At 37.7% G+C, this 24,704-nt stretch overlaps 3 protein-coding genes across 3 annotated transcripts; 2 read left to right on the top strand and 1 right to left on the bottom strand.

Moving 5' to 3' along the window:
* Positions 1 to 244: 244 nt before the first annotated feature.
* LOC125241302 (mitochondrial import inner membrane translocase subunit TIM14) lies at positions 245 to 1,646 on the bottom strand. The gene is made up of 3 exons (XM_048149708.1): positions 1,489 to 1,646; positions 1,175 to 1,414; positions 245 to 1,081 (listed from the first exon to the last, which is right to left on the bottom strand). The coding sequence occupies exons 1-3, from the start codon at positions 1,489 to 1,491 to the stop codon at positions 965 to 967; spliced, it is 360 nt and encodes a 119-aa protein (XP_048005665.1). The 5' UTR covers positions 1,492 to 1,646; the 3' UTR covers positions 245 to 964.
* A 1,090-nt stretch (positions 1,647 to 2,736) lies between these two features.
* On the top strand, positions 2,737 to 3,294 carry LOC125241832. Its single transcript, XM_048150477.1, has 2 exons — positions 2,737 to 3,042; positions 3,158 to 3,294. The coding sequence occupies exons 1-2, from the start codon at positions 2,737 to 2,739 to the stop codon at positions 3,257 to 3,259; spliced, it is 408 nt and encodes a 135-aa protein (XP_048006434.1). The 3' UTR covers positions 3,260 to 3,294.
* A 1,071-nt stretch (positions 3,295 to 4,365) lies between these two features.
* On the top strand, positions 4,366 to 24,381 carry LOC125240833 (importin-5). Its single transcript, XM_048148969.1, has 18 exons — positions 4,366 to 4,516; positions 5,763 to 5,996; positions 6,598 to 6,740; positions 7,383 to 7,584; positions 7,849 to 7,974; positions 8,095 to 8,306; positions 8,552 to 8,783; positions 8,864 to 9,007; positions 9,096 to 9,215; positions 9,523 to 9,718; positions 10,272 to 10,424; positions 10,578 to 10,751; positions 12,720 to 13,024; positions 13,109 to 13,249; positions 13,515 to 13,734; positions 21,131 to 21,431; positions 21,538 to 21,751; positions 22,903 to 24,381. The coding sequence occupies exons 1-18, from the start codon at positions 4,436 to 4,438 to the stop codon at positions 22,990 to 22,992; spliced, it is 3,288 nt and encodes a 1,095-aa protein (XP_048004926.1). The 5' UTR covers positions 4,366 to 4,435; the 3' UTR covers positions 22,993 to 24,381.
* The last annotated feature ends 323 nt before the right edge of the window (positions 24,382 to 24,704 follow it).

Genomic DNA, 24,704 nt, shown 5'->3' with positions numbered 1-24,704 from the left:
TTGCTCGATTGTTACACATTTTGAGCTTGCATATTGTCATTACAATGTTTGAGGTAGATTATGGTTCAAAACTTGTTAGGAATGCTAAATGGATTACAGTGTATACACTCTCACCCAAGTCTTTGAGTAACAAAGAAATTGTTTGCATACCTAGATAGCCTTGACTACTTCTGATCAGTAATGGTGAAGAAAAATAGGCTCAAGGCATGAATGATGATTAAGGTATAAAATAAAATAAACTATATTCAATGTTGATATTGAATTTATTTCAGATGTTAATTCTAATAACACACCTTTATAAAATGCAATCTGCATTGAACACTAAAATATATAAACAAATGAATATCTACAAACTGTTATATAGGTTCTCCAACAAAGTACATATTCACTGTCTGCAGCAACAATGCTGAAGCATTCATGAGAAAGTATTTGTACCACATGTTTACTCTTACTGGATATATTCATGTCTAACTCAAATAATTACCAGAGGTCAGAATGATTGATTTTCTTAAAAAAAATATTGTGGAACATAATGGATATATTTAGGCACTTTCTTTGAATCAATTTGACATATACTCAGACAGAGATAAATATAATATACAAATACTTTAAAATAAGTAGTAAACACCTGAAACCAAATGAAATGCCCTGACCAGGACCACTGGCTTCACAGGCAGGGTCAATACCAACTAGGCTAGACTCTGGTTGACCTACATTAGAAAAGTAATTTTAACCATTACTTATTTCTACAATAAAGAAAAGAATGGAACACTTGATATCCGAGAAGTTTGTACTTAGAATATGAAATTGAAAAAAAAAACACTGAATGGAAAAGATCACTCTTGATGTCAAATTATACTATGCCTAGAAAAGGATTAATGAGCTGAGATCGAATTTTGGCCTCTGTTAATTACTTTCTGAAAAGCCTAACACTTATAGGTGGTATATGAAGTAGTATTCAAAGTTATGATTTGCCACTTTCCAGAACATCTTTGGCTTCATTAATCTTGGCAGCAATGAGTGGGGATCCTCCTCGATCTGGGTGGTTAAGTAACATGATTTTTCGATGAGCATCTCTTATCTGCAATACAAAAGAAAAGAATACCAATTATGTTTTAATACTTCAAAAAGTTAAACAATTTAACAAATATTTTCCAACATAATCCACACTAACCTTGGATTTATTAGCTGTAGGACTCACACCCAAAATTAAAGCTGCCTCTCTTTTTGTCATTTTCTGTTCGAATCCACCTTTATAATATTTTGATGTAGCTAAAGATTCTGCATCAAATTTAGGCAAGTTTTTAACAGCTTCTGCAAATTTCACAGAGGCATTAGGCACCTGCTTTAAGACGTATCGGCCAGCAAAACCGACTGCAGCCATCCCGAGACCAGCCAGGATAATTGAACTCGCCTGTAAATACTGAGTAGTTAATATTCCGTTCATCGTTACGCTATATTATGAAATAAAGAGGTTATATTACGCACCATAATTCAACTGTACATTAACTTTGGAAATTGTGTTGGGTATTGTGATATTTTTTCTGATACCAACTAATCATAAACACATTGTATGATATTTATAACTTGATTATAAGTTTAAACTAAAGGTTTCGACAATATCGACCGACAAGGTTCACATTTGATTTGACAGTGACATTTTAAACATGTATACCATAAACAACCCGATTATTTTTTTATCAAAATTCCTTAAGCTCCCCATTCACGATACGATATATCTGTACGATCCGTCGCAACAGATTAATGGCAACGGCCGATCGACAGTGTATTTCAACATTGTTAACGACTTAGGCTGAGCGCACACGGAGACGACAGTTGCACGGCGACATTTTTTGTCTCTGTCTTGGACGCATGTAGTAACGACAGAGACAAAAAATGTCGCCGTGCAACTGTCGCCTCCGTGTGCGCCCAGGGTTAGGCTTCCCACAGACAGTCTTAAAAATTCATAATCTTAAAAAAAATTGTATGCAATTGACACTGACAGTCTTAAAAATTCATAATCTTAAAAAAAATTGTATGCAATTGACACTGACAGATCTGTCAGTTCTGTCTGTTACGATATCGTAAACGATCGATCGCCTCCTGTGTGGCTGGCGCTTTCGATGCGACCGATTGTTCACGATATCTGTCCGATCGATCGAAGCGGTTAATATGGGGCTTAAGTGCATTTTCACATTATCCGACTCGATATGCTTTAGTTATACTTCCGTGCGATATCGGATGTCGGAAGGATTTCAAAGGGAAAAATCAAAGATGGCGTCCTTAATGTATAGGATATCATCGGTCCTACATCCGATATCGGATCGGATAATGTGAAAACGCACTAAAGCCTAGCGTCCACTAGGCTCGCCCACTACGCTAATAAACGTAGTGATTCAATGCTCTTTGGGCTCGCGGAGTCGAGTCTCATTGATTCGCCTTCTGAATGGCGGTCTCATATGAAATGCAGAACGACTCGGCGAGCATAGTGGACGCCAGGCTTTATACATCAATCAAAACGTTTGACAAGCTAAAACCTGAGTACAAATTATTATCATACAATATTACATTGCCTTAATTTAAAATTTTAAGCATTACTGGGTATAATTTTGCTTTAGTTATTACTTTATATGTTATACAAACAATTTAACTTATTTTAATATGTTAAATGCAGTAGAAGACGCGAGCAAGCTAGAAAATATACGTTTTATTCTATTGATGCTTCGCTTAACTGTTATGGCAGTTTTAGTGGCGCTGCTTGTGTTGCATCTGCGTTCAGTGAGGGTATTTCGTTGGGAGCAATCTGTGTCTGGTGGAGTCTTAGTAACGTATTTCATTGTAGCTGCAGGATTAGCTCTTTGTGCAGGATCTGCTGAACGTAGAATCAAGGGACTTCTAGTTCAATGCTTCTTATGTTGCACAGGGGCATTTTTACTGATCCTTAATGCTATAACTCTGTGGACTCGCTGGCGTGCTGCTGGGGATCTGACTCAAGCTGTAGCAGACTTGCTTTCAGCCCTTGGCGTTCCAATCAGGAAACAGGTTTAAAGAAAATAATCTTATAAGTACCATTACATAGATACCATGAAAGATTTTTATTAGTGAATGATTGATTAATTTCATAAATATGTTTAATATTGTATATGTATTTGCACAGATGCTGGCTAAAATTCTTCTTAGTACTGCAGCGGCCTGTATCTTCATAGCTGACTTGATATTGGTAATACTGTACAAGGAACATGTTCAATTTGGAGGCTGAATTTAACGGTCCGATCAATAAAGTGGTAATACCAATTTTCGTTTTCATTTGCGTTCTTGAAGGTTTCGTACGTTTTAGGCCTGATTAAGGGCCCATTTAGACGGTACGAGAACTCGCATACGAGTTTTATTACATTGCGGTATTTGATGGTTGTGCAAAATTGTATGTACCCTCAACCCTCAACAGCCCGCAATGTAACGGTCTTCGAGACATGGCTTCGGCTGACCAAAACATCCAGCGAGCCAGATTTCGATCGGACGTCCATGCGCTCAAGGCCACGTCCACGACCGTCGACCGATAGTTTGCACGGTTAAGTGTATATTCATTGTCGCGCGACGACGGACGTCCGTGTAGTATGTTCCTAGCTGGTCCGCCAACGTCATGGCGCAATTTCATTAGTTGGTAGGGCCCGCCCCGCAGGCTGGGTGCGAGAGATTTCTGGAACGCGTGTCACAGGGCCCGCATTCAGAGAACCGTTTTCATAAGTCGATAGGGCTCCGCATGTGGGGTGTGAGAGATTTCTGGAAAGTGTGCCGCAAGCATAAGATGATTGATGATATCTCGTACGATGATTTTCATTGGTCGAGGTACTCGATATCACGGTCGGTGTTATATCGGCCGTAGTGATTCAATGTTCTTTGATCTCTCCTATAATATACCGAACTAGCGACCACTTTTTATGAAGTCGACTGGCCGGTGATCCCTACATTTTTCAATTTTTCCGCCTTTTTCATGCTTTATTATTTATATGAGAAAGAGATAGTGTAGGGAAAGTGAAGAGTCGTGAATTGTATGGGGTCAAATACATTCGACTATCTCTATGTAGTTCGCGATCGGTCCTTGCGAACACGCTCGTCAAACAGGGACTGATTCACACATTTGGCCACACGTGCCAGTGAGACACCAGCCTAAACTTTGCCCTCTCACGTGAACCGTTTTCACTAGTCTAATATGGACTCCTCTCTTTATACCTGATAAGGTTCAACTTAGTACGGCAAAAAAGTGTAAGAGTGCAGTATCTATTTTAGATTCTGTTATCCCTATACTAATCAGTAAAAAAAATAATTTCTACCATAGACACGGGGATCTTTATTTTAGAGCACTGGCAACACGTTCGAGTTATAGGAACATATTTTTTAAAGAAAAAAGAACGGGCCTTTTCTTTTGAGGCGCAACATGGCTGGAGATCAAGCGCAATTTTACCAGTTACTAAATACATTACTATCTACAGATAATGACATTCGATCCCAAGCAGAGGTATGTTTCAACTTTAATTTATAGAGATTAATGCACTCTCAGAGCTAACACTAATTCTGTATGAATATATTTGTAGTTAACAAGCAGTCATAGCCTCGTGTCAAAACGTGGTCATGGAGGATCTTTGCACGTTCTCATAGTCTAACCAAACTTTATATCTTTAATTACTGCTTAGTAGTTAAGTTGTGTGGCGTGCTTATGATTATAAAGCAAATTCCAGCTTAGCATTCTGTATCCGTTACTTTGATAAGTAGTTTCAACAGTACTTATCAAACGCGTGGCATTAATTTCCACTAACTTGGAAAGCCGTGTTTAAGAACTTCGATAAGCGTTATAAAATGCATTAGACCAATATTGTTGGATTTATATTTCGTATAAGTTAGAAGTATTTATTTACATGTCCTGTAATATCCTGTTGTATTAGGTTTAGTTATTGGATATGTTGATGATGTATATTATAATAAAGGTTGTGTAGGAATGATTAAAAATACTTGTTGGATTACTTCAGGTCAATATTAGACATTAAACTAACGTATATATCGTTAAGTTTATTCAATAGTGTTTTGTCTTACTGCTAAAAGTTTAATTTTAGTAAAACTTGTGTTTTGGGCACTTATATGTAATGAAATGATTATATTAGGTAGGTGATCTTTTCTCTTTATAGTTAATATTTAACACATTCAGTTGTAATATAAATGTAGGATTAATGAACTTACAAAACAGATTGTAGGAGGTTAGGTTGCTGTACCACTGAATCGCTTGGGTGTAGGTATCACACTTTTTACACATTACATTAAAAACTGATAATTACTTAGCTGATTTGTTTGTTAGTGACAATACATATATTTTATACGTATAAATTATTTGACTTTATAATTGTGTCCATTAACAAAGTGTAAGTTTTCTTTTGAGGCTGCACTAAACTATTGCAGTGTAGCCTTGAATAACTTACAAAAAGCATCAAACAAGATAATTAGCTTCCTTATGATTTATATTCATTTGGATGTCAGTCCCTTGCTAACATTTATATTATTTAAGAACAGTATTTTTATTATTATTATTAACAGTATGTATATGTATAGTCAGTACTGAAAATAATTATCAACACAATGTGCTTAATTCCCACATATCAGGGTATTATTTGGTTATCAAGGGTTAAGTTTTTAAAAAATTACAATTTTGGGCTTTCTGACCCTTACCAATTTTTCTGTCTGTTGAATTAAAAAAATATTTATTTGCACTTTAGGAAGCATACAACAATATTGCAACTGAGACAAAAGTAGTGTATTTAGTGGGCGCTATACAAAATGCTGATGTCAGTGAAGAAGGCCGTCAAACCGCAGCTGTGTTGCTGCGGCGACTCTTCAGTGCAGACTTCTTTGACTTCTTCCCAAAGCTGCCATTTGAACAGCAGAAACTGCTCAGAGAACAGCTTCTTCTCACTATACAAATGGATCTCAGCCAACAGTTACGCCGAAAAGTGAGTAACAACAAAATCTGCATTTGTAGTGTTTCATTTTCTTATTGAGATACCTCCCCATCAAGCTTAAGTTTGGATTCCTAGATATCATGTAAATCAAATATGATTCCTAATTGATTCTATTAAATTCATAGTCTAACATTAAAGTTTACCACTTCTGCAATTTACGAAATAATTCATAGTAGCTACAGATAGAATAGAATATTTTTTATTTGTGAGCACCAAGCAGGACACTCATTATAACAGAACAAGAACAGAACCAAAGAAGGAATGAAGTGCCACATAATGGTCTCATCCCACCATGATGCTGGTGACTTAAAGCACTGATCATCTGATGTGACCATTGAATTGGAGATGTGTGGGGCACTAGCTCAGAAATGTTTCTATTTGTCATGCCACTTCAGTTCTTTTTATACTGACACTGACTAAAACAGGACAATAACACTCCATAGGTTTGCATGAAAATATGATAGGTACTATACTACACTAAGGGTTTCTAAGTGTTGCTGACTCATACTGACAATGTATGAATCACAAAACTGTGCAAGAGTTATGTAATGGAGTCTAATTTTAGGAACTTAAAAACCCTGTTTTTTTACAGATATGTGATGTAGTGTCTGAATTGGCCAGAAGTCACCTTGATGATGATGGGGCAAACCAATGGCCTGAGTTCCTACAGTTTATGTTCACATGTGCTAATGCGCAAGACTCTAACATGAAAGAAGCCGGTATTCGAATGTTTACGTAAGTTCCTTTACTAATTATTTATGTATTATTGTGTTTTCACATTACATACCAGATCTGTCTCTCTCTGCACTAGCCTGTCTGTAATGCTACATATAAATAATTTGTATTGTAAGGCTCTCTAAAGTCAACTTCGGTTAGTACATAAATGTATATACATAGTGTAACATGAGGTATCAAAAAGCTTTTGAGCAAGCATTCCTAAGGCCAAAAAAAGGAAAATTATTAGTTTTAAGTAAATTTTGGCAAAAAAACTTTTACTTAGAACCGACTTTCTGCATGGTGCTGTTTGATAATTTTTGCTGACATTTATCAATAAGGATAGTTAAATTATTTCCCATAATGTAATTGTCACCAAAAAATATTTTTTTTTTACTAAGAGACAATAATGAGTTGTTTATTATTTTAAATTGTAATAATTCTAAAACTAGGCGAAATGCAGAAAAATGTATGACATTTTTTAAGTCTTGAAAATGTGATCAGGATTATCAGGTATAGTATTATCATTTCATTTCATTTCATATGCTGTTAAAACATTCAGTTTCCTCATGTTACACAGGTAGGTAGTATATCAAACATGTATTTGATATATTTGGGGAAGATTTATTTATTTATTTATTATTAGTGATATTCTCATTACAGCTCAGTACCAGGAGTGTTTGGAAATCTACAAAACCAGAATTTAGATGCTATCAAGAGAATGCTATTCACAGCCTTGCAACCAACTGAATCTGAGGCTCTCAGGGTGCAGGCTGTCAAAGCTGTTGGTGCCTTTATCTTGTTGCATGACAAGGAACCTGCAATTCAGAAACATTTAAGTGATTTACTTGATCCAATGATGCAGGTATGAAGTTGAAAGTTCCTAATCTAAGGGGTTTATTAAAATAGGGTTGCCGACTCCCTAAACTACTTGATGAAACATAAGTGTACTTTTCCGAAAATATTTTTTGACAGCAGGTCAGCAAGAATTAAATTGTGAATATAGTCTGTGACTACAAAAAGTTTAACAAAACCTGCCTCGGAGTATATTTTATGTGATTGTTGATTTTTATTTCATCTTGTACTTTAGAAATATTAATGTGGATGTTAACTATATATACATTTACAGGTTGTCGTACAATCAATGGAGAAAGCTGAAGATGACTCAGCATTGAAAGTGTTGATTGAACTGGCAGAATCTGCACCAAAATTTTTGCGACCACAACTTGAGAATATTTCACAAGTGGCCATAAAGGTATGTGCTGTAATATTGGCAAAGTGCTAATGTATGACTTACTTCTTTGTGCATTAATTGTTGAAATGTTGATATTATAAGTTGTTTTGTCTGGATATTGAATATATTTGGTTTTGATAGATGGTTGGGGACAAAGATCAAGAAGACACATGGAGGCAGCTTGCTCTAGAAGTGATGGTAACGCTGTGCGAGACGGCTCCGGCGATGGTGCGCAAGCAGGTGCCCATGGCCGTGCGCATGCTCACGCCGCTCGTGCTGGAGATGATGTGCGAGATCGAGGACGAGCCCGAGTGGGCCATGGAGGATGAAGTCGCTGATGACGATAACGAGAAGTAAGCATCGTTTTTCATCTCTTTCTTTGAGAACAACAATTTTGTAATGTGTAAGATTTCTTTATAGACTGCATAACAAAGTGCAGTCTTCAAAATCTTACAAACAGTAAAAATCACAAGATAATTAGCATTCTCATGATTCATATTCATTTGGATGTCAGTCCCTTGTTAACAATTTTATCCATTATTGTATCCATAAAATTTGTTCATAAATAGATATGTTCAGTAAGCATTTGATGTTCCAGCAACAACGTAGTAGCCGAATCGGCACTCGATCGCATGTGTTGCGGTCTCGGCGGGAAGATAATGCTCGGGCTGATCGTAAGCGCGGTGCCCGTGATGCTGCAGTCCGAGGACTGGCGGCGGCGCCACGCGGCGCTCATGGCGGTCTCCTCCGCTGGCGAAGGCTGTCACAAGCAAATGGAACAGATGCTTGACCAAGTTGTATCTGCGGTACTCAACTACCTGGCCGATCCTGTGAGTTGCTTTGAATTGATTCTGTCATTTTACCACATTATCTATGCTACTTGGGAAATGACCTAGGTTTTTCTTTGCAGCACCCCCGCGTACGTTACGCCGCTTGTAACGCTGTGGGGCAGATGTCGACAGATTTTGCGCCAGTGTTTGAAAAGAAATTCCACGACAAAGTTGTCCCCGGACTTTTCCCAGTGCTCGACGACAACGGAAACCCGCGTGTTCAGGTATTATTAATAAATCGCTTATTCTGCAAGTATGCAAGGTGCTAATAATGCTAGTATTTAAAATATTAATGTGTTTTCTTCCAAACAGGCTCATGCTGCTGCTGCTTTGGTTAACTTCAGTGAAGATTGCCCGAAACCAATTTTAACTCTGTATTTGGATCCATTGATGAACAAGTTGGAAGCTATTTTAACTGCTAAGTTTAAAGAGGTAAATATATATATACAAATTAATTATAGTTGTGCCAATGTTCGTTAGTGATACACTATTATTCTTAGGTGCATCACTTCCATAGCATTGGTAGATTATTTGTGACAGAAATTCTGAGTTTTCTTTTTAGAGTACTCATTAACTCTGTTCACAAACATTCTTGGTTGGACAGACCCAAATGCAAACTTTCTGCAATGTTGAAAAATATTTTTTACACACTTACATTTATAGTAATGAGCTGCCACAGTACTGCGCAAGTGGTTTAAAATCTGTAAATAGACATACAAAGCTGTCAATTCTGTTTCAGTTGATTGAACACGGCAGAAAACTCGTACTTGAACAAATTGTGACTACAATTGCTTCTATTGCTGACACAGTTGAGAAAGATTTCGTGCCGCATTACGACCGCTTCATGCCGTGCCTTAAGTATATTATCGCTAATGCGACCACAGCCGAGCTCAAGATGCTCCGAGGAAAAACCATTGAATGTGTTAGTCTTATTGGTAAGATATCAAATTATATAAACCTAACCTTACCTAATTCCACACACCTTGCATTTGTTCAGTTTATGCTATCCTGTCCGAAATGGCGTTAATGTTTTTACTGTTAGTTATTAGTTAGCTAGCTATAAATCTGGTGGTGGCAGAATAACAGCGTCCGTTGCTGGCAGTCCTTATTATTATTATTATAAAATTATAATACTTTCAATATTGCTTGAAAACGTCCCATTTTATTTGAATGTTTATTCACTCATGACAACAAATTATATCCATACGGTCTAAATTAGTTTATGAACATAACAGACAGTTAGGGCCAGTTGCATCAACCACATTTGACAGTTGCATCATCGTCACGCAGCAGATGTCTATGGAACTTCCCATACAATAAAATTTAACAAACACTGTCACAGACGGTTTGATGCAACCGGCCCTTAATCTTATTACCATTTTAGTTATCACTTCAGAACATTGACAGTGCGTATTCACTTGTTCAGTGCTTTTTTGGAAATTTAATTATATATATCCATATTTACTTGAAATCATTCTTTTGTCACAGGTTTGGCTGTAGGTGAAGAAAAATTCTTAGCAGATGCTTCTGATGTAATGGATCTTCTTCTGAAGACCCACACTGAGGGCGAGCAGTTGCCTGCCGATGACCCGCAAACTTCATTCCTTATATCAGCTTGGTCACGAATTTGCAGGATTATGGGTGGGTATATCATTTTTAGAAACTCTTTGACAGCCAAAGCCATCCTATTTTAAATTCATTAGCATCTCGTTTGCATTAGCGCGATATATTTAATAAGCTTGACGTTCTTAGAGTAAAAAAAGAAACTGTGCTAACGAAAAATGTTAATTTTAGGCAAGAACTTCGCCCAGTACCTGCCCATGGTAATGGAGCCAGTGATGCGCACGGCGGCCATGAAGCCGGAGGTGGCTCTGCTCGACAACGACGACCTCGAGACTATCGAGGGCAATCTCGATTGGCACTTCATCTCTCTTGGAGAGCAACAGAACTTTGGCATCAAAACTGCAGGTACTAATACTCCTGTGTTCTTAAGGCGGGCATATTGTTACGTGCACACTTTAGTTTCCAAGTGTGTCACTGCCAAAATATGCAATATCAATTAGTTAGAGGATTTCGCTAACACCAACCTTCATAGGATGGAAGTCAGATAGTAGCCCTCTACACATTTCACAACTACCTATTTACACTTTTATTTTATTAGGGGAAACTTCATACAACCCACATAGCCAGTATCTCGACGCTATGGTCGGTAGGGTAAAAAGTACTTCCTTGCATTATCGCTTACAATTTTTTCCATTTTGCTTATACTTATTGCAAACGTAAACATATGAAAGGCAAGCAAACAACGATCTTCTTACAGCACATTGAATGTAATAGTTATTACGGATGCAGGATACTCGCCGATGCCTACTTACTAATCCCTTCCCACTGAGCCACCTGAATTTTACACTGCCTAAATATCGATTGCCGACCGATTATTCCGACCCCAATCCCTATTCTTATCCCCGGCCCTATCTCTATCCTTGTCCCCGACCCAGTCCCCGTCCCGTCCCTGTCCCCGTCCCTCCCCTATCCCCGTCCCCTATCCCTATCCCTGTCCCTGTCCCTGTCTCTGTCTCTGTCCCTGTCCCTGTCCCTGTCCCTGTCCCTGTCCGTGTCCCTGTCCCTGTCCCTGTCCCTGTCCCTAAACCTATCCCTAACCCTAACCCTATCCCTAACCCTATCCCGTTCCTGTCCCTGACCCTGTCCCTGTCCCTATCCCTATCCCTATCCCTAACCCTATCCCTGTCCCTAACCCTAACCCTATCCCTAACCCTAACCCTATCCCGTTCCTGTCTCTGTCCCTGACCCTGTCCCTGTCCCTGTCCTTGCCCCTGTCAAATTATCATGCTAGGAGGTGAACTTTGAAAAATCCTTTCTTAGTGCTCCTCTAAGGAACTTCCGTGTCAATTTGAAATCTCTTGAACCAGAAGTAAAGATAAAAACTAAACCTATACTTATGGCTATTTTGGATATTTTAACCCTGTTGCTCAACAACAGAGGAGAAAATTTCTTTTCCACCTCATTAGATTTTAAAATCGTTGTATTTATCGTGATCAGCGACCCGATAAACCATAAAAACGATACCCATATTGTGTTTTTGACTTTACCCCCTTTGCACCCCTTAGGGGTCAAATTTTCAAAAAACCTGAAACATGTATTTAGTCATATATCTTTAGGAATCCTCCTGTGAAGTTTCGAATAAAATAGTCAAACTAATCTTGTGTCCCCATACAAACTTTGAACCCCCATTTCACCCTTTTAAGAGGAGAATTTTGACAAATCCTTTCTTAGTGCTCCTCTACGCCATATAAGGAACCTATGTGCCAAATTTGAAATCTCTAGGACCAGCGGTTTCGGCTGTGTGTTGATATGTCAGTTAGTCAGTCAGTCAGTTTCTTTTTTTATATATTTTTTGATATTTAAACCCCATTGCACTATAACAGGGGAGAAGATATTTCACTTCCGCCTCGTTATATTTTAAAAGCGTTGTATTTATCGTGATAGCGACCCGATTAATCATAAAACGATACCCATATTTTTTTTTTTACTTTATCACCCCCTTTTCACCCTTTTAGGGGTTAAATTTTCAAAAAACCTGAAACACGTATTCAGTCATAATTATGTCTTAAGGAATCTTCCTGTGAAGTTTCGAATAAAATAGTCAAACTAATCTTGTTTCCCCATACAAACTTTGAACCCCCATTTGACCCCCTTAGGAGGTGAATTTTGGAAAATCCTTTCTTAGTGCTCCTCTACACTATACAAGGAACCTACGTGCCAAATTTGAAATCTCTAGGACCAGCGGTTTCGGCTGTGCGTTGATATGTCAGTCAGTCAGTCAGTCAGTCAGTCAGTCAGTCAGTCAGCTTCTTCTTTTATATATTTAGATTGATATTAGGATATTTATACTAAGTAGTTAAAAAATGTTGTCAGGGCTTGAAGATAAAGCCTCCGCGTGCGACATGCTCGTGTGCTACGCGCGCGAGCTGAAGGAAGCGTTTGCCGAGTACGCCGAGGATGTGGTCAAGCTGATGGTGCCGATGCTGAAGTTCTACTTCCACGATGGAGTGCGCACGGCGGCCGCCGAGTCTCTACCCTACTTGCTCGAGTGCGCCCGCATCAGGGGACATCAGTATATAGAGGGCATGTGGGCTTACATTCTGCCAGAGCTGCTTAAGGCTATTGATTCTGAACCAGAGCAAGAAGTGCAAGTCGAACTTCTCAACAGCTTGGCCAAGGTTAGATTTTACAAAACGCTTTAAAAAATAAAAGTAATTGCAAAAGATAAAGATAATATTAACTAATTTCACATTTTGTTATAGTGCATAGAACTTCTGGGCACAGGATGTCTTGGTGAAGAGACGATGGCAGAAGTGCTTCGTATCCTTAATAAATTGCTAACTGAGCATTTTGAGCGCGCTACAGAACGAAGACAAAAGCGTGCGGACGAAGATTATGACGAGGTATTCATAGTTTTATTAGGGTTTAGATTTTCATTTAACTAAGGCAATAAAACTAATTTGTTGTCCATATTCTATAAATCTGTAAGCAATAATTTTCATCAGATTTAGGATATTTGTGTGTTAATTGTATTTCTTGAGTATTTTTGGAAGTCTACATAGCCCTACATTCATAATATAGTTTTGATGCTTGATCAATTTAAAACGTGTTGAACCCGACTATTGGGTCACTAGCATTGAAGCAATTACATGATAAAGGATGTGACAGGTGGTAGAAGAGCAACTAGCCGACGAGGACAACGAGGACGTATACGGGCTGTCGCGAGTGGCCGACGTGCTGCACGCGCTGCTCTCCGCGTACCGCGAGAGCTTCTTCCCGCACCTCGACACGCTCCTGCCGCACCTGGTGGGGCTCATGGCGCCCGGTCGCCCCTACTCCGACCGCCAATGGGCTATTTGTATATTTGATGATGTCATCGAGTTCGGAGGTATGCTTTCATTGACACGTGATTTATTACATAACTCTTAGGGCCAGTTGCACCAAACCACCTGTAAATGTAGGCTCTGTTCGTAAAATTTTACCGATTACGTGGGGGACTTAACGATTTGTTAATGAATTGCGTTGCACCAACCCAAAAATTACTGAACGTAACCGCTAACTGTGATGCCAGGTCGTGAATGAAATCCTACCAACATTTTTATGGTAGAATTGATTTTTCATATAGCAACCCAATCATATAAATGTCAAAATCTTTATTTAAAAAAAAACTTAGGCGCAAACTAAACTTTCTTTGCAGCTCTTATCGAAATATTTAAGAGCGCTATGACAAAAAAAGGCGATATATTGTAAAATGCACAATATTTATCGACAAAATTGTACACTTTACTCATACTAAAAGACAGTGAAAGTACTTGTTTCAGTTAGAACATCTTATTAACTGTCGGTTAAATAAAAAACATATGAAAAAAAAAGCTTTTTCAATTAGTAATGATTGTTTTTCTGATGTTCGTTTAGGAAAAACCGCGTGAAGCACAGAATTCGGAGCTCTTATTATGTACAATTTGATAAGATCACTCTCATAAATGAGGTAAATTTAAGTTCCAAATATCTTGTACTTAAGGCCCATTAAACAATATTTATCATTTAATCCTTTGAAATTGAGAAATTGAAAGTAAAACGAACTCAATTCTGTCTTGAAAATACATCGAAACAAGTGATCATTTCTCCGAAAATCTACATGTTATCGAAGTTATTTTAGTATATAAATAATCTGCACAATGTGCTTAAACTGCTGTTATCCATTTGTCGTTATAATATTTTATCATGATTTTTTGCCAATTTTTTGAAAACTAGCCTTCCTGTCGCTATTTTACCGGCGACGGACGCCTGCGATTTCAGTGCCGCGCCGGAGCTCGAGCAGGTGAGACGTATGTCGCTTTGGTCTCCGAGTTTTCATCGCAAACGTCGAGAATATTTATTGTTGTGTGGGTCGGACGCCTTGTTTCTACACGGGCTATCCTCGCATTGTGTGTGTGTAAACAGCGACCAACGAATTTGATCCTAGATCCGTAAATATTTGCTTTTGTAATACTTTGTTATGTTTGAATGTTAAAGTATTACAACGTTGTGATGATAAAAATGTGAAAATTACAATACGGTCAAGATGATAAGACACATCAAGATGGTACTCGGGATCTGATGATGGAGCCAGAATGTGGTCACCAGTACCAGTGAACCATGTAAGTAAACGACTTCGTGTTTAGGCTCGTTGGGTTCGTCTCAACAAGACCTTTGACAAGAGGTGGTACTCAGGGTCTGATGATGGAGCCAGATGGTGGTCACCAGTACCAATGAACCATATAACTAAACCCAGAGATGGGGAAATCGTAATCGATTCCGGATTACACGATTACTTGATTTTACTTTGTAATCTGACACTACTGGGTGTCAGATTACTTGTAATGTAATCAAGTGAAACGGTAAATTACCATTACATGTAAAGGAATCACTAATCATCTATACAATCATTACTATTACCAATAATTCGGAATCATAGTCGATTCAAAATAACTGAAATTATTGACTTGATTACTTTCAGATTACGAATATGTAGTACCTCAGATTGCTGACTGTCACTTTGACACAAAAGTCATCATGGGTGTCGTAAAATAGGTTTTAGGGGGTGCTGATTCCAAAATTAATGACCAATGTGGAATCTGACATTGCTGACTGTCACTTTGACACAAAAGTCGTCATGGGTGTCGTAAAATAGGTTTTAGGGGGTGCTGATTCCAAAATTAATGACCAATGTGGAATCTGACATTGCTGACTGTCACTTTGACACAAAAGTCGTCATGGGTGTCGTAAAATAGGTTTTAGGAGGTGCTGATTCCAAAATTAATGACCAATGTTCAATCTGACATTGCTGACTGTCACTCTGACACAAAAGTCGTCATGGGTGTCGTAAAATAGGTTTTAGGGGGTGCTGATTCCAAAATTAATGACCAATTTGGAATCTGACATTGCTGACTGTCACTTTGACACAAAAGTCGTCATGGGTGTCGTAAAATAGGTTTTAGGGGGTGCTGATTCCAAAATTAATGACCAATGTGGAATCTGACATTGCTGACTGTCACTTTGACACAAAAGTCGTCATGGGTGTCGTAAAATAGGTTTTAGGGGTGCTGATTCCAAAATTAATGACCAATGTTCAATCTGACATTGCTGACTGTCACTCTGACACAAAAGTCGTCATGGGTGTCGTAAAATAGGTTTTAGGGGGTGCTGATTCCAAAATTAATGACCAATGTTCAATCTGGCATTGCTGACTGTCACTTTGACACAAAAGTCGTCATGGGTGTCGTAAAATAGGTTTTAGGGGGTGCTGATTCCAAAATTAGTGACCAATTTGGAATCTGACATTGCTGACTGTCACTTTGACACAAAAGTCGTCATGGGTGTCGTCAAATAGGTATCCGGAGGTGTTTGAAAACTAATGACCAATTTGGAATCTGACACTGTTGACTGTCACTTTGACACAAAAGTGATCATGGGTGTCTTCAAATAGGTTTTCATGGGTACTGATCTCAATATTAATGATCAATTTGGAATCTGACATTGCTGACTGTCACTTTGACATAAAAGTCGTTATGGGTGTCGTCAAATAGGTTTCCAGGGGTACTGTGCAATGTCAGGTTCCAAATCGGTCATTACTTTTTAAATCATTTCATTAATTTTGGAATCAGTACCCCCTAAAAACTATTTGACTACACCCATGATTCCTTTTGTGTCAAAATGACAATTAGCACTGTGAGATTCCAAAATAGTCGTTAATTTTGGAATCAGCACCCCGGAAACCTTTTTGACGACACCCATGACGACTTTTGTGTCAAAGTGACAGTCAGCAATGTCAAGATTCCAAATCGGTCATTAATTTTCAAATCAGCACCTCCGGAAACCTATTTGACGATACCCATGATGACTTTTATGTCAAAGTGACAGTCAGCAATGTTAGATTCCACATTGGTCATTATTTTTGGAATCAGCACCCCCTAAAACCTATTTTACGACACCCATGATGACTTTTGTGTCAAAGTGGCAGTCAGCAATGTTAGATTCCACATTGGTCATTAATTTTGGAATCAGCACCCCCGCAAACCTATTTGACGACACCCATGACGACTTTTGTGTCAAAGTGACAGTCAGCAATGTCAGATTCCACATTGGTCATTAATTTTGGAATCAGCACCCCCTAAAACCAATTTTACGACACCCATGACGACTTTTGTGTCAAAGTGACAGTCAGCAATGTCAGATTCCACATTGTTCATTAATTTTGGAATCAGCACCCCCGCAAACCTATTTGACGACACCCATGACGACTTTTGTGTCAAAGTGACAGTCAGCAATGTCAGATTCCACATTGGTCATTAATTTTGGAATCAGCACCCCCTAAAACCAATTTTACGACACCCATGACGACTTTTGTGTCAAAGTGACATTCAGCAATGTCAGATTCCACATTGTTCATTAATTTTGGAATCAGCACCCCCGCAAACCTATTTGACGACACCCATGACGACTTTTGTGTCAAAGTGACAGTCAGCAATGTCAGATTCCACATTGGTCATTAATTTTGGAATCAGCACCCCCTAAAACCTATTTTACGACACCCATGACGACTTTTGTGTCAAAGTGACAGTCAGCAATGTCAGATTCCAAATCGGTCATTAATTTTTAAATCAGCACACCCGAAAACCTATACTCGTGGTATATGCACTTGAAATGTGAAAGTGAAAATGCTAGAATGACATGTAAACCACGAAGTTGTATAGTCATATTGTTCATTGGTATTGGTGACCACCATCTGGCTCCATCATCAGACCCTGAGCACCACCTTGAAGTAATTAGAATTGTATTTGTCTTATTTTATCATCATATTAATATATACTTTACTCTAATACTTATCATATAACAAAAGCAAATATTTGGGATGGGATCTACTTTTATAATTATTACTTTAATTTTTTAAATAAATTTTAACATAATTGATATTATTTCGCGCTATATTCTCGTATTTTCGTACAAAATAATGTTTATTAGAAACCAAAAGTTTATATCGAGATAGTAGATTGTGGTTGTTATCAAAATTCCATAGAAAGGATCAAGATTGTTTTGTCCATTATTGTAGTGCGAGCGAGTGATAAGACGTGCTAGAAAGGGTCGGCATATTGGGCTCGCGCGGCGGGTAAAATACCTAATTTCGCCCGACGCCGAAATGTTATAACGCTCTTAACAATTTACACCACTTATGTACACTTGTGTTCGTGGTTATCTTTAACACTTTCGAAACCGGGCTCTACGCGGCGCTACGACATTTTCGCTACATACGGGGAAACCCATGTAATCGGCTACGCTTCTACGAGCGGTGTACCCGACAGTCGGGTTCTTGGTAGCGAAAGTGTTAATGTATATTCATGACGCATGAAAAGGACGCATCTCTACGACTTTCAAGTGGCTATTTCCAACCTAAAAGCCTTTGTAACAAGGAATGAAGGAACCAATTACCAGGCAAGTTTTCTCATGAGTATTATAATACTTATAGGTAGCTTATTACATAACCAGACCTCTTACCCAAATCCTTTCCAAGCCTTTATTCCGTGAACTAGCTATGAAACAAATTAGCATACTTTTGGTGCAGTACTAGGTAAGTTCAATGTCATACACAGCACACAGCCTATGGCAAAATTTCCAATAAGATTAATGACAAAACTGTTTGTAGTAGCAGACATTTAAGTTTATTTTTGTACTTTTACTTTAATTTTGTTGTGTTTGAAAAGGATTATTAAGTACTAAATATAATAATAAGTTACATGTTGCTTTCTTTTCAGAGTTGATTTACACCATTTGATATGGACTACAAGATGAAAGTTCTACAAGTGAATCTGTTCTAGAAATCAACAAATTATACTATGAAATTAACTGGAAGTCTGGAAGAAAATCAGAATTTCAATTTTGTTAATAAAATATATTTTTGTATGTGCCAAATGACTATACAGTCTCCACTAATAGACCCCAACCCATTAAAAATTGTGGTTATAAAATTGGAAATTGAATGTTTATTCTAAAGACCACATTTTCACTGCAATATGTTTGAGGCTGGCATCTATTGGGATCAATCCATTTATTCACATGTTAGAGAACAGCACCGATAGTTTAAATGTGGCTGGCAGACACATTTTTTCCAGAGTATGTAAGTTTTCTATGTAATCAAGTGTTTACATAATTATATTATTGTCTGAGTAACCCACAACACAAGCATTATTAAGCTATCATGGAACTCAGTCAATCTGTGTAAAAATAAAGTCCTACCTATAATAATAGGGTTCATGTGGAACTGTAATAATCTTAAGAACTGTATACTAACATGAGTGCAATAAACCAATTGAAATTGATATTTCTTTCTTTCTAACTTATCTAGTGTCACAGTTTATGATAATTAGTACTTTATTCATGAACAATACAGGATTTTATCTACCTTCCTGTATAGTCATTGTTTCCCACTATACTCTTATTATAACTATCTGCTTATTCAAGTTATAATTTCCTTTTTTTGAGGTGTAGATAAATTACCCATGAAATTACTGTTGTTTTAATTTCACATAGGTATATTTCTTCTTTCCAGAATAGTAAGTAAAGTTTCCAAATTAGCATGTCACAACTAGAAATTATTTTGCCTATATGTATATACTGCTACTGAAAAGTCTGATAACGCTCTGACATGCCACAATATTCACAAGCCCACCCTCAACAGTATGCTGAAAAATAAGTACAGAACTATATGTGCCTACTTATGAAATCTTAGACTGGTTTATTTTAGAAATGTTCAGCTGCATCATTTATATCACAGCAACACAAATTATGAAATACAATTTGAGGATTTTTAGTAGTAGGTAATAATACTTTAAAATGGTTAGAACATTTTGGTGTCAAGAATCTAGGTATAAGTAAAGTGAATTTCAAGCAGATACTTACTATGTCTGCATTACTATTTAGGATATAAAATCTGTATTGCTTTCATGTTGGTTAGCTTTATGTATTTAATTAGCTGAAATACATGCTTGATTGTCAACTTTGCCTTTGCACTAGTCAAACTCAAGATTGCATCTCTCTGCCCGGAGTGTTTATGAATAGTATGAATTCACATTCATCCCACTGTTTTACTAAAAGCCTACACTATGCTGGTAGAAACAAATAAATTCTCATTCCTATGCCACTGGCATAAGTCAACTTTGCTGTGTCACTGACATAGGAGGAGGATTATTTTGGTCTCAAACTTTGTGACGCCCGCACTGAACATGTTAAATGTAAATAATTTAAGTTGACTACTGCAAAGTTTTTGCATTATAGGTTTATGAAAAAGTTATAAAAGGAGAAATAAAACACAGATAAGTAGGTATGAACAGAAATATTATAATAACATTTTCTTTACATTTTTTCACTGATATCTTATTATGCTGTTGCCTAAAAGTTGTGTAGATTGTCCCAACACATTTGCTTCACACTAAAATACTTTATTTCGCATGTCTCATGGACGTGTATAGTTTAAAACGAAAGTTGATTCCTGTCGCGAGATACGATTTTGAAGGTCGGATTTTATACAATGTTTGTCGTTATTCTCGCCCTGATTTCGGATGTCATAGTGGATCCACAACTTTTTCCAGGATATTTATTATTTTATTCGTGATTCCAAATATACCAAGACCCTTTTAAAGACTGTATTGTCGACAAATAGTTTTCATTATTTGCTGTCGAATTTTGATCTCATAGGACGCACTTGTGAATTTCTTACAGCATCGATCGATTATAATATATATTCAACTGAAGCTCATTCTGCACTCGATCTAAATATAAACACACACATTTATTAACAAAATAAATTAAATTAAAGGTGTTTACAAACACAAATCGTCGCGCAATTAAAATAACCTTAAAACCACTCTGGTGTGTCACTGTCACTTTTTTATGTTTAGTTACTTCCACATTTTTACTGTTTTAAACGTTTTGTAAGTATTTTACATTGCTAATAGCTCAAATTATTTTAAAATAAGCATAAATAAAATACGGGACAAATTCAAAACATTGGCTGCCATTTTGGTTCCTAGATAACCTAGATTTACCTAATACGAGCCGTTAACCAGTGCTCTGGCACCGGTTAAATGAATCGTAACCCTTTTACTGACGGATGGCATGGTGCAACGCAAATATGGACTTAACGGTCGTCGGAGCCATCTTTAACGATGAAGGGGGCGTCAAAGTATGCTGGTGCAACCGGCCCTTATTCTGTAGACCGTTATGAGTACCTAATTTTCCTTTTGTCTCAGGTCCAGCATGTGTGAAGTACCAAGACATTTTCCTCGAGCCGATGCTAAACGGTCTCTGCTCTGCGGAGGCGGAGGTGCGACAAGCGGCGGCGTACGGTTGCGGTGTGCTGGCGCAATTTGGTGGGCCACAGTTCGCAGACGCGTGTGCTCGAGCAGTACCCCAACTCGCAGCTATCGTTTCCGAGCCTGACGCACGCTCTGTTGAAAAAGTTAATGCAACCGAAAACGCTATATCAGCGGTCACCAAAATTATCAAATACAACCATTCTAAAATCAACAGGGATGAAATTATCAGGCATTGGTGAGTTCTTTTAAAACTTTAGTAACCGAAATTAAAGAACATGTGAAATATATGTGATTAAATAACTAGACGGCAAATGAGTGTTAAAGCAAATAATAAATTGTAGGTTAACATGGCTCCCCGTGGTAGAAGACACGGAGGAAGCGCCGCACGTGTACTCGCTGCTGTGCGAGCTGGCCGCCAGCGGGCACCCGGTGCTGGAGGCGCCCGACGCGCCGCAGCGGGTCATCGCGCTGCTGGCCGAGGCCTTCCTGCGGGACGCCGTGCCCGACGACAACCCTGTTTATGCGCAAATGGTGGCCCTACTCAGGCAAATTCAGGTAAATACTAACAAACCTGCGTGTTTTACATTTTAGCCTCAAGTGTGTTAAAAGAGAAGAAGTATGTATGGGAATTATTATTTTCTTATGTTAGAAACTTGGAATAATAGACAAGTAATTTCAGCATATATTTTGATTTTATCCGTTAAAGAGATGGAAAGGGGGATATGAAATGTATGGGGAACAAGTTCAGTATAGGGACTTAAAACTTTGGTAAAAGGTAATTCAGTAAAATAAAGCAAAACTGACTTTAGTTATTGGTAAAAATCATACTTAAAATTTCGTGTTACATCGCGAATGATGAATTATACGTATTTTAATGAGCCCCCTTCCCCTCCGCCTGTAGTTATGAGGTGAAAAGGATGACTCCAAAGCTACGTCATGCTCCACGGCAGCGCCACCTTAGCTTTGATGAACATAAACATATGGGAAAATATCTATATAAAGTCTATAAAATTCTAGACTAGTTAAAAAAATATCTATGTTTCTAGTTTCGTCGTGAGCTCTTATACATTGTGGCGTTGCTGTAGAGCATACTCCACAGCAGCGCCACCATAAAATATCTATTACTGCATATGGTACAGGCACGTATATGGCTTCAAATAATTCTATAACAATTCTATATTGGCCTAGCTTACAAAATCCCTACTTTTATTTTGCATGTAGGAAAATACGATGCCACAAATCTTTTATAACAAATAATTATCGCAGCGCCTTAATAAAAAATCAAGGCAAACACACTAATAATTTTGCCGAGATTTTCAATAAGGCGTTGCGATAATTATTTCTTACAAAAGGTTTGTGGCGTCGCATTTTCCTAAATGCAAAATAAAAGTAGGGATTTCGTAAGCAAGGTCAATAAAGAATTGTTATAAAATTATTTGAAGCCATACTTGCCTGTACCATATGCAGTAATTGATATTTTATGGTGGCGTTGCTGTGGAGTATGCTCTACAGCAGCGCCACAATGTATAAGAGCTCACGACGAAACTAGAAACATAGATATTTTTTTAACTAGTCTAGAATTTTATAGACTTTATATTGATATTTTCCCATATGTTTATGTTCATCAAAGCTAAGGTGGCGCTGCCGTGGAGCATGACGTCCAAAGCTTTCCATTATAATCACGAAACCTTAAATATTTTTTGCAGAGTAATGCTGAACTGTTCAACTCGTGCCTGGTGCAGCTGAGCAATGAACACAAGGAGGCTTTGCAGATGGCGCTATCACACGTCGCCTAGTACCGTCTCCAATGCATGATTTCTGCACCTAGATATTATATGACACGGACAAGGGCTTGCTTGTTAACGTTGTGTACCTTGATATTTCAATGAAGCATTGGTTTGGTTTGTGTCAAAGCCAGATGGCCTCTGGTCTAGGTGGATTTACAAGAAAAACGTAGGCACTTTTCTTATAAAATTTTTCAAATGACAATAATATATAGAAAACAAATTTGCCCTTATTCGTGCCAGTCGTCTAGGTAATTGTACCTATTACTCATCGCTGCGATCCTTTCCCGCCCACTACTCGTATATTTTTTGTAGAGCACTCCGCCTTATCGTCATTTCTGTAGCCTGTAACGCTGCCTTTATGTCTACCTATTATTGTTCATCATGAACCTGTCATACATATCATCTTATTCCTTATACACATGTTCATTTGTTAGTATCCTTTTAGTAATTGTATTAACTGCAAAGACGATTAAACTTTTCAAGAATTTAGGAAACGTCGCATACGTTTATATAATACCACCTAGAAGAGTTTCTTCGATCTCACATTTAAACAAAAAACAATATAATTGTTTGGGCTGACAAAAATTACTGTGATATATTTTTATAAAAACATTTAATTTCGACATTCAGCCATTATTAATTATCTAACACATTTGCAAATACATTCGACGTGGACTTCTTTTATTAAGATACTTGCTTTTTATATTTTTCGTATGTAATGTATTTTATAAGGACGTTTTTTGATGCAGAAAAGGCTCTTATTTTCATAAACATGCAAATATTGGTCTACCATAAGGTAGCTGTTTCTGGCGATGGCGATTCTTTGTTGTGTAATAACTTTGACATTAACATCTTGTTTATAAAGAATTATACCAACAAGTACAGTAGAACATCGGTAGCTTCGCATGCTGAGATAGATACCACATTGATTGATGAATTAAACAATATATCAACCGCTAAATGATGTTTTTGTATTAGGTAGTATAACAGGCTGTGATAATTTTGCAATTATGATACCTATCTTTGTTATTGGAGATCTTATTAAAGCAATATCTCAGCAAAGCAATCGAAAACGAGTATTAGCTAATTACATATTTGTATTTGAAGTTTACATTCTCCTAGCTATCGGCTTTCTACTGTGCCGGTTACAGGTGCACCGGTTAGCTGATGCGTCTCACGTGTGCGGGCCCACGAAGTACCTAAGTAATAATTAGAACCATTCATTGGCTAGTTGTGATACCGGCCTCGTAATAATAGTAGTGACATGCGTCTGCATAAATTTGTTAATTTAACTTCCCGGCCCGCGTCGCTATTTGCACGTAACGCCTCGGTTAAGCATAAGCCTACATATATTATTACGCATTTGTTTGACTAAAATTATAAGTAATTGACATTTCACTAGTGTTTCATTTTTTTAACACGTTCGCCACGATAGTAAACTGTTTATTATACTGTGCCTTGGCGGAGGCAAGTAAGTTAACTCCTAAATGAACCATAAGTTTACTCTTTCGATCCGAAAGTTATCTGGTATCCTAAGTCAATAAAATTTGATAGTAACCACCTCCCAGGAACCATTTTATAAAGGATAGGTACCTATAATATCTCATAACGTACCATCGTAATCAAAACGCAGGCACAAAATAGTACATTGCGATACAAGTGCGTAAAATAGGAAGTTCGAAACGAGTGGCGATAATTAAAACACGACCGAAGGGAGTCAA

Source organism: Leguminivora glycinivorella, chromosome Z (assembly GCF_023078275.1).
Source record: "Leguminivora glycinivorella isolate SPB_JAAS2020 chromosome Z, LegGlyc_1.1, whole genome shotgun sequence".
Lineage (NCBI taxonomy): Eukaryota > Metazoa > Arthropoda > Insecta > Lepidoptera > Tortricidae > Leguminivora > Leguminivora glycinivorella.
The sequence above is the reverse complement of the archived record's forward strand: the minus strand, read 5'-3'. Positions and strand labels throughout refer to the sequence as shown.